At 52.4% G+C, this 8876-nt stretch overlaps 1 protein-coding gene across 5 annotated transcripts in view; it reads right to left on the bottom strand.

The window, feature by feature from the left end:
- The window catches only part of GOLGA3 (golgin A3), a 42183-nt gene continuing 33307 nt past the window's right edge, over positions 1–8876 (bottom strand). For all 5 annotated transcript variants that reach the window (XM_042910106.1, XM_042910109.1, XM_042910107.1 and 2 more), the window contains 7 exons: positions 8508–8624; positions 6093–6232; positions 5416–5548; positions 5004–5126; positions 4076–4240; positions 3093–3256; positions 1–2187 (listed from right to left, as the gene is read on the bottom strand). In XM_042910106.1, coding sequence (XP_042766040.1) covers positions 1968–2187; positions 3093–3256; positions 4076–4240; positions 5004–5126; positions 5416–5548; positions 6093–6232; positions 8508–8624 — 1062 coding nt within the window. In that variant the 3' untranslated portion in view covers positions 1–1967. The remainder of the gene's footprint in view (positions 2188–3092; positions 3257–4075; positions 4241–5003; positions 5127–5415; positions 5549–6092; positions 6233–8507; positions 8625–8876) is intronic.

Here is an 8876-nt window from a genome sequence, read left to right as displayed (position 1 = left end):
ACACGTAGGCACACCCACGCGCACATGTGCATACCCACACAGGTCCACTCGCACGTGCACATGCACACACAGTGGCGCGCACACACACCCACGTGCACATACACACGTAGGCACAGCCACACGCACGTGCATGTGCGCGTGCAGGCGCACACGCAGGCACACGGCACACAGAGGGTAAGACATGAAGGAAAGGAGGTGAGGAACAGAGACTTGCTCACAACCAGCTGACCCTTTCCTAAGAGAAGACGCGCAGTGACCGTCCCCGGGGGGCCGCCGGCACGCAGCAGTGAGGAAGCAGCCACGGCAGGAGGCTGAGTGTCACGTGCTGGTTTTAAAGTTAAAACTGAGGCTAATACACCCCAAATAAATAAGAAGGTAAATTATGATTTTTTTTCTTCTCTAATGGTACAAAAACAATTTTGTCAAAAACGGTTTCCAACTCAAGATGAAAAATAGGATATATTTATAATGAAGTCTTCAAGTATTACTTTAAGATTAACCCTGTACAAGTGATATACGAGCTTCAGAAGTCCCAAGAGTTGCTAGGGAATTTTTTTAAACACTAAACATCTTTGTGGTTAACGCTACTTTATCAGTGAACCTTCTAACAGCATCTCGTGAGAGAACACAAACAGCTTTCAAATACCAAACTGTTTTCTCCTCAAGAGAGACAAAAGTAGTGAGTCGACACAGGCGGATGTGGCCCCATCAGTAACCCCTCCAAGTTCATCTCCAGACCAGCAGATCCGCACCAGAGGCCTCTCTGCTCTAACTCACAACAGTGAGGGTTAGTTTAGATTTCTCAGCCAAGTAGGGGACAAAGTTACAGACGTCAGGGGTCACGGCCAGTCAGTTTCTGCAGCGCCTCTGTGTTTCAGGTGGAGAAATGTCCACGAGCAACCTCCCACGCTCAGGGAGCTCCAAATCCAGCTCCTCCCCTACAGGACAGCCGGGGAGGCCACCACCACCGCCTCCCCACGGAGCTGACCTGCCCCTTCTAGAAACCTCAGTGTCTCCAGCGGAGAGGCTGCAGGACCTTCCAAACCTTCTGAAGAGTCCGGCGTGTCCTCTGATGACCACACAGGCTCTGCCGGACATTTTCGTGCAGGCGTGGGGTTGGGGGGGTGGTGGCCTGCGGAAGCCTGGGTTTGGAGCCCTGGCCCTCCTCCCCTCCTCTCCTGGAACCTCTCCCCGAGCATCTCACACGTCAGGCCGGCGCATAGTGACTGGGGTCAGCTAAGGCGAGTGAGGTCGTGCCGGGCCAAGGGTTGGATGGCAGGGGGTGTCGTGCACTTACGACAAGGCCCTCAAAAATAAAGTGAAACTAAAATAAAGACCCTTTTCTGTCTAAGAATATTTGGTTTTAGAACAGTAAATAAAATAATGATTTCTTAAAATATAATTTTCTGACTGACGTCCCTAAACCCTACGTGTGCATTAATTCCTGACAGCACATTTTCAAAAGGCAATCAACAAAAAGACAATTCAGGTCATTCTTAAATAATACAGACATCCTTTTTAAAGATTAGATTGATTTTCAGTATTTATATACACATCCTATGGTGAGACAGCCATTAAAAATAAAATAAAAACCAAAGGTGCAAATAAACTTTCGTTTCTGTAGAGAGGTAAAGCTCTTACTGAATTGGGCAGGAAAGAGAGAAATGGGACCCGGCCACGCAGCACTGCCAGTGCTCAGACAGCAGCATCTACGGTCACTCGTGAGAGATTCCCTTCGGACACATCCAAAACCTTCTTGCTGAGATCTAGGTTATGTTGTTAAGACTTGGTCATTTCGTGGGAAAAGCTAGTCGTGATTTGCAAATGACTATTTCTCTAGTCCTCAGCTCTCGTTCTGTCCTTTTACTCCTTGTAAAGGCAAATGCAAAATTTAAACCTCATCCCTTAGAAAAACAGAGCAAACAGTCAAATAAATAACCTTGACAAAAGAATATTCCTTTGGGCGGTCACACGCACTCGGACTGTGGACGCTCGGCAGCCGCTGTTCCAAGCTCCTCTCTGGAGACCCTGCACTGGCCGAGTTGCTCCGTGTCTCCCCGGGGGTTGGCATGATCTCCCAGGGGAGCCGGGCTGGCAGAGGGGTCCCCCTGAGTCCACGAGGACAGCGACTCGTGCACGGTAACGGTGTGCGCTTCCATCTGGCGCTGAAGGCTGTCCATCTCCTGCCTGGAGAGAGGGGGGGACGGGGGAAGGAAGGCCGGTCAAAGGAGAGCCAGACGAGATGCGGTAACTTTCCCTGGAGACAACCGGCTCTCTCAAACATGGATCCTAAGAAGCCTGACCCGGACAGCAGTCCCCTCAGGTACCGCGGCACCTTCAGGGGGCTGACAGAACCTGTCCGTTTGGGACCAGCAACACTGACAGGGTCACAGGATTTATGGGACTCAGCATTTTTCTCTGCACGTGCAGAGGAGGCCAATAGGCCGTGCAACTCTGCACACGGGGGCTTCTACTCAGGGAGGTGCATAAGTCGCACTGAGGGCCTGCCACATGGCTTCCACTCATAGGGTCAGAAAAGACGGCCCCTGGGGCGCCCGGGTGGCTCGGTCAGTTAAGGGTCTGACTTGGGTTCAGGTCACGATCTCACGGTTCGTGGGTTCGAGCCCCGCGTCAGGCCCTGTGCTGACAGCTCAGAGCCTGGAGTCTGCTTCGGATTCTGTGTCTCCCCCTTCCTCTGCCCCTTTCCCACTTGCACACTCCCTTCCAAAAATAAATAAACATCAAAAAAAAAAAAAAGGAGTAAACGAAATTTTTTAAAAATTAAAACGGAAGATGTCCCCACACGGCCACACCCTGCAAACACTGGCCTCGGGCTGGCGGGAGCAGAACATCCAGCCGTGGGGTTTCTAAGGGCTCAGGTCCTGGCTCCTCAAGGGCTTCTCAGGGTCACTTAGTTCTAGGCCATCCTCCCCGGATGACAGGGACCGACAGCCCAAGTGACCCCACGTGGCCCAGGCCTGCTCAGCCTCTGCTGGGCGTGAGGTCCTGCCAACAGAAAAGATTCTTCCAAATTAAACCTGCAGTCTATCTTTCGAGACCGAGTGACACAGAACACAGAACGCAGCTCGTACTTCAGCTGCTGGAGACAGCTGTTGAGGTTCTTGAGGGGCTCCTTGCTCACGGCAGGCGGGGGCCTCAGCAGCTCCTCCAGCAGGGAGGCCGGGACGGGACAGTCGGGGATCTTCACCGGCGTCACGGGGCCCGAAGAGCCGGCCTCGCCTTTCAGTTCCTTTCTCTGTTTTTGAAAGCACACGGTTAGCGGTGTCACTAAGAGGGGGACCCCACCGCACGTTCCCCTCATCAGTGCCCGGGGTCACAACAGGTCATCCCAGAGGAGCCTCCCGGGAAGGCACGGCCCCTGCTTCCCGGGCAGCAGAGCAGGCAGCCACGGGGTTCAATGAACCTTCTGCCTCACACACGCGACTAGGCACGTGCTGGCTCCCCAGGAGGATGAGAACACCCCTCCTCGCGGGGGGCTTTCCATGAAAGACCACGGCTTTGACTCTGCACATCCCTAAGAAATTAAGTCAATTTTCAACTCATACAATTCCCCTTTCTAGGACTTCAAACTTTTTCACAGACAGGTAAACAATGGTAAATAAACCTGAGTCTGAGTGATTTCTTTGCCCCTGGACAATATTTACGTAGACTGAGCAGAGAAACAAAAGCCAGGCGTGTGGAGAATCTGAGCGGGCTCGCGACGGCAGCTTCAGGGTCCCTGGGTCCCCAAGACCATCCTGGCAGCCGCTGTGTCCCAGCTAGCCGGCCTACCAGGCCCGGGACTCTTGTTAACAACAGCAAATGATGCCCTCGTATGGTTTATAAAGTATATTACAACAAAATGGTACCTGAACTCACGCTCTTGGAAAAGGCACCAAAATAAAAGGGTTTGGCCTGTTTCTAAGCACAATACTCCGGCACCGTTTATTTTCACACGGTACCTGCTCCTGGTTGATTACATGTAACTTCACGTCTGAGTAACTACGGTGCGCCCGCCACCGCCCAGCAGACCCGCAGTGGGCCCAGCGAACCGAGGGGCACAGAGCCCGAGTACCGTCTTGGCCGCGCCACGCCGCAGGTCCAGCCTGAGCTGCTGGTTTTGCTGGAGCAGAGTCTTCATGTTGTTCTTCAGCTCGGACACTTTAGCTTGCAGCATAAATTTATCTTTCTGGGTCAGGGACAGATCTTCTCGCACCGTCTCCAACTCAGCTTTGATATTCTAAGGAAAGGGAAGTCGGAGGTTTTTAAAAGCTAAAAAAGCTTCAACACGCCGCTGAGATCTTAAGTTTGTACATCACAATTCTAAGGGGCTAGAAACATAACGCTGATTTTTATGTGATGAGGTACGTGGTGTGGTGAGCATGCTTCCTCCTCAGGGTCTAGGTCGAGCAGTGTCCTGTCACATTCACGTTCTCAGCGTTTTTATCCAAATTTCAGAGCCTCTGCCAAGGAGCCAGCGACACTCTCGTGCCTGCTATCTACACTGGACCCCGAGTCGCCTGTTTAAACTCCGAGGTCAGCCACTAGAATAAGCCTCACCGTTACTAAAGAAGAATATAAATCAGGCCTAATGTTACTCAAGCCCTCCGCTCACAAGCAGGAATCCCGGCAAGAGCTACGTTCCTGATCCCTGCTGTGTCGAGACTGTACACGGATCTCTTTGTGGAGAAGTCTGTCAGAGTGAACGTTTCACACGCTTCGCCTCATTGACTGTGCTTTGCCAGATCCCATTCCGGGAACATGTCACACAGCTCACCCAGGCCGTACGTAGCGCTGGGGTTTGGCCTCCTTGGGCCGTGTGGGCTTCTCTCCAACGTAAGCGATGTCTGCAAAACGGCTTGGTGGAAGCGCGGAGTTCGCCGATAACTCGTGCGCTTAGCGCGCTGCCTGCCACGGTACCTGGGACTAGTGCTATGATCATCAACTGCCTCGTGAAGTGCTGCCTCTGAGCTTCTGCCCCAGGACCTTGACACAGCAGATACCTGCAGTAAGTGCTGTATTCCATCCAGTTCCTTTTTACTCTGCTGTTCAGTCAAGTCCAGCTGCTGCTTCAAAGACTGGATTTCTCTTTCTTTCTGATCCACCTCCCATTTGAGATTTTCCATCTAGAGGAGGGAAAAAGTCACATGACCAAGAGAATTTTACAGTGGCTTTCTTGCACTATAAAACCGCTCTAACCACATCTGTGTGTTAATATCATACTTATAAACAACAAATATCCTTTCCAAGCACACAGGGAACGAAGGAATGAGCGCGTGAACCGTCCATCGACAGAGTCTAGCTTCTTCGGCCCCGCCCCTGGCTCCATCGGCCCCGCCCCCTGGCCCCATCGGCCCCGCCCCCTGGCTCCATCGGCCCCGCCCCCTGGAGACGCAAAGCCTCCCGGAAGGTCACCTCTTGGTTTCCCGCAGGCTGTCTGTTCAGCTGCTCGTCCAGCTGCTTCTGCAGGAGCTGGAGCTGGGTCCGGGCCTCCTCCAGCTCCGCCTGGAACAGTCCTATTTCCTGGGAGTGTTTCCCCTCTTGGATCCTGGCAGAAAAAAAACAAGGAAGAACGAAATTACAGCATGCTTACCCCGCCACAAAATGTTGTCAGTCGAACGTTTTCCATCATGACAACGGAAACTCGCACGCTGCTCGCCCCGCCGGGGGCTGCTCTGGGAGCTCAGCCGCGCTCTGCCCTGACTAATCCTCACAAAGCCCCTGGGGAGGACACTCTGTGCGCCCACGTGACAGACTGTGGTGGCAGAAAAGCGCTCGACACGGATCTCTGCGTGTGCTCTTCTGGAGGCTGCATCGGGCCCGGGTGGTGGGACGGCCCTCGGATGTGTGCCCCACACACAGGGAGGGCTCTCTGTCCTCGGTGGAGGACCGGCAGGCACACGGTGGGCACAGCCACGTCAGCGCTGACATCTCAAAGTGGCGCTGCAGGCTTCAGACAGGAATCTGGTATGTTCTTCTTAGATGGGCCTCCCGTGCCCGAGACGTGCCGGAACACGGGTGACCTTCACGTGCTGAGCGCACGAATGGGGTGTGTGTGGCGGTGGCCCAGCCCGCTGCCGCGCGGCACTCACTGAAGACCTTCGGCCTCGGCCTGCAGCTTCTGCACCAGGTGCTCCTTGGCCTGAAGCTCCTTCTTCACCTCACTCAGCTCCAAGGTGGCGGCCTTGAAGTGGCGGCGGTTATGTCCTGCCTCCGCCTTGGCTGCAGCAACCTAACCAGAACAATATCAGCATTACCAAGGGCAAGAACCACACAGAATGTGGCCATGTGGCGTCCGCGAGGACTACCGCCAGCCCCACCCGCTCCCGCTTCTCCCAAAGCTTCTCAAGGTCCCAAAGGACTGAAGCACTGTGACACACGCGCCTGGTGTGCAGCGTGCGGCCGCCAGTTTCTGCCGGGTGACAAACACGTTCCAGGCTGTCTTCATCTAAACAGTTTCTGCGGTTTTGTTTTAATTTTATTTATTTATTTTGAGAGAGAGAGTACGAGTGAGGGAGGGGCAGAGAGAGAGAGAGAGAGAGAGAGAGAGAGAGAGAATCCCAAGCAGGCTCCATGCTGTCAGCATGGAACCCAACGTGTGCTTGAACCCATGAACCGTGAGATCGTGACCTGAGCCGAAATCAAGAGTTGGACGCTCAACCGACGGAGCACCCAGGCACCCTTGATCTAAGTGGTTTTGACAGTCCTCTTCAAGCACATCTCCAGATTTCTTGTTAAATTCAGTCATAGTTCATGTTTTCTGGGAGGAATACATTTTTCCACCAGACCAAGTAACTGCAGTAGAGCCACTAATTACTACGCATTCATGACACAGTAGCCTTTTCTCGGTAAACAATGAGCCTCCCAAGGTTTCTGAGACCAGCAAATTCTAAGAATGTAAGAAAATCTCCCATTTTCCTTCTAATGACTTAGTTTTCTTGTCTAATTGTACTAGCAGCACTTCATTTTTTAAAAGTTTAATAAAAATACTTAACAATATATGACAGTTGAACATACAAAATCTAACTCACATAAATAAGTAAAAAAAACTCCAGTAGAAAATGTCAACAGTGGCTTATCACTAGGAGCACATTCAAGATGATCTCTGCTTCAATCTTTAAGACCTCTTTTTTTTTTTTTTTAACTTTTTGCTAGCATGTACTGTTCATACAATCAGGACAATTACACTAAATGCATTTAGAGAAATAATTGACAATCATTCACAGTTAAGCCAATGTCGCGTATCCATCACTTTCCCTAGCACTTTTATTCACAAGTTTCCTAGTTTCAACTTCATTAAAAGGAGAATAAAATTAGTAAGTGAGCAAAATATGGAAACTGGGGGCAGGAAAGTAGGGAGGACGGCTGACTCCATTCACCTTCATGCAAGGGACAAAGACCGACTGCAGGAGAGGCTGATGGGGTCATGGTAATACAGTCCTAACAGACCTTAAAGCTGTCCTATTTGAAAGAATATTTTACTGTCTCACCCGAAAAAATGAAGAACTACTTATTTCTATCTCTACTATATCACCACGGAGAGATTTTTAAAGGACGCGGCAAAACCCAGGTCACACGCACCCTCGCACCCATGTGCGCACGGCAAACACATTCTGTGCCAGGCACGGGGCCCGTGAGGGTAAATGAGCCACGGCCCTGAAGCCATCAAGCTTACGTTCTTTTTTTTTCTTTTTTCAAGAATTTATAATTTTTTTTGAGAGAGAGAGCGTGTGTGCGTGTGAGCAAAGGAGGGGCAGAGACAGAGGGAGAGAGAGAACCCCAAGCAGGCTCCGCGCTGACAGTGTAGAGCCCGCCTGCGGCTCAATCTCGTGAACCGTGAGATCACGACCTGAGCTGAAATCAAGAGTCAGACGCTTAACCAACCGGGCCCCGCCAGGCATCCCTGACGCTTACGTTCTCATGAGGAATAACAGACCGGCACCTGGTGGGGAGCACGGGGGACTGAGGTTGACTCTAGCTCACAGGGGTGGGAGGGGCAGGCCCTCTGCAGGAAGACTGCCCTGACGCACTGGTGGGCACCTCAGCATGGAGACGAGCAGCCAGGAAATGGCAAAGGGTCTACGCAACCACCTTCCTCAATTGCGCTCCGAACACTAACGGAGCCATACGCTGTTCTGCAGTTTGCTTTTTTTAACCCAACAGTACATGTGGGACATTTTCCCCCAGCAAATACCCTCTGTGGGGCTCTGTGTGCGCGTCTCAGGCCCGTACGGCTGCCTCTGGGTTAATCCAGGGCTACTCTTCCGTGGATGGCCGTCAGGGCTCCCCCCGGCCGCTCACTGTCACCAATGCTCTGATGATGCTTTGCTCTCAGAACACATCAAAGACACTTGTAAAATCAAAGACACTTGTACAAAGACACTTGTAAATTCCTGACAGGGAACTGAGGTGTCAAGGGTTCACATGCTCAGTTTTTAGACACTGAAAAACCGCATTCCAATCGGCTCTGAGGTGACAATTTGGAACCGGCGGGAAGCTTCACACACCTGTTCCTTGAGGCTGTGCACTTTGGCCTTCTCCTGCTCCAGCGCGGCTTCTAAGGCGTGGACGAGCTGCTTCGTCTGGCGGTCCTCCTCCTCCTTCCGCTGCAAGACCGCCTGTACCTACAGCACATTGCCGATGCGGCACGTGAGAAGGGACTCAAACTTCAGAGGCCAGCGGAGCCCCAGGAGGAAGCAGGGCCACTGTGTCAGGGCCACGCGGGGAACCTGGCAGCATGGTGACACGCAGCGTCACGATGCGCTGCCAGCAAGTGCACAAGGCGGCAGAGTCGGGAGAATTCCGTCTCTGGAGAACGTGAAACCTGAGACCGCAGCAAAACCGTGCAGCCGCACTCGAGCACGCAGCGAGGAACC

The sequence above is a fragment of the Panthera leo genome, chromosome D3 (genome assembly GCF_018350215.1).
Source record: "Panthera leo isolate Ple1 chromosome D3, P.leo_Ple1_pat1.1, whole genome shotgun sequence".
In the NCBI taxonomy this organism is placed as follows: Eukaryota; Metazoa; Chordata; class Mammalia; order Carnivora; family Felidae; genus Panthera; species Panthera leo.
The sequence above is the reverse complement of the archived record's forward strand: the minus strand, read 5'-3'. Positions and strand labels throughout refer to the sequence as shown.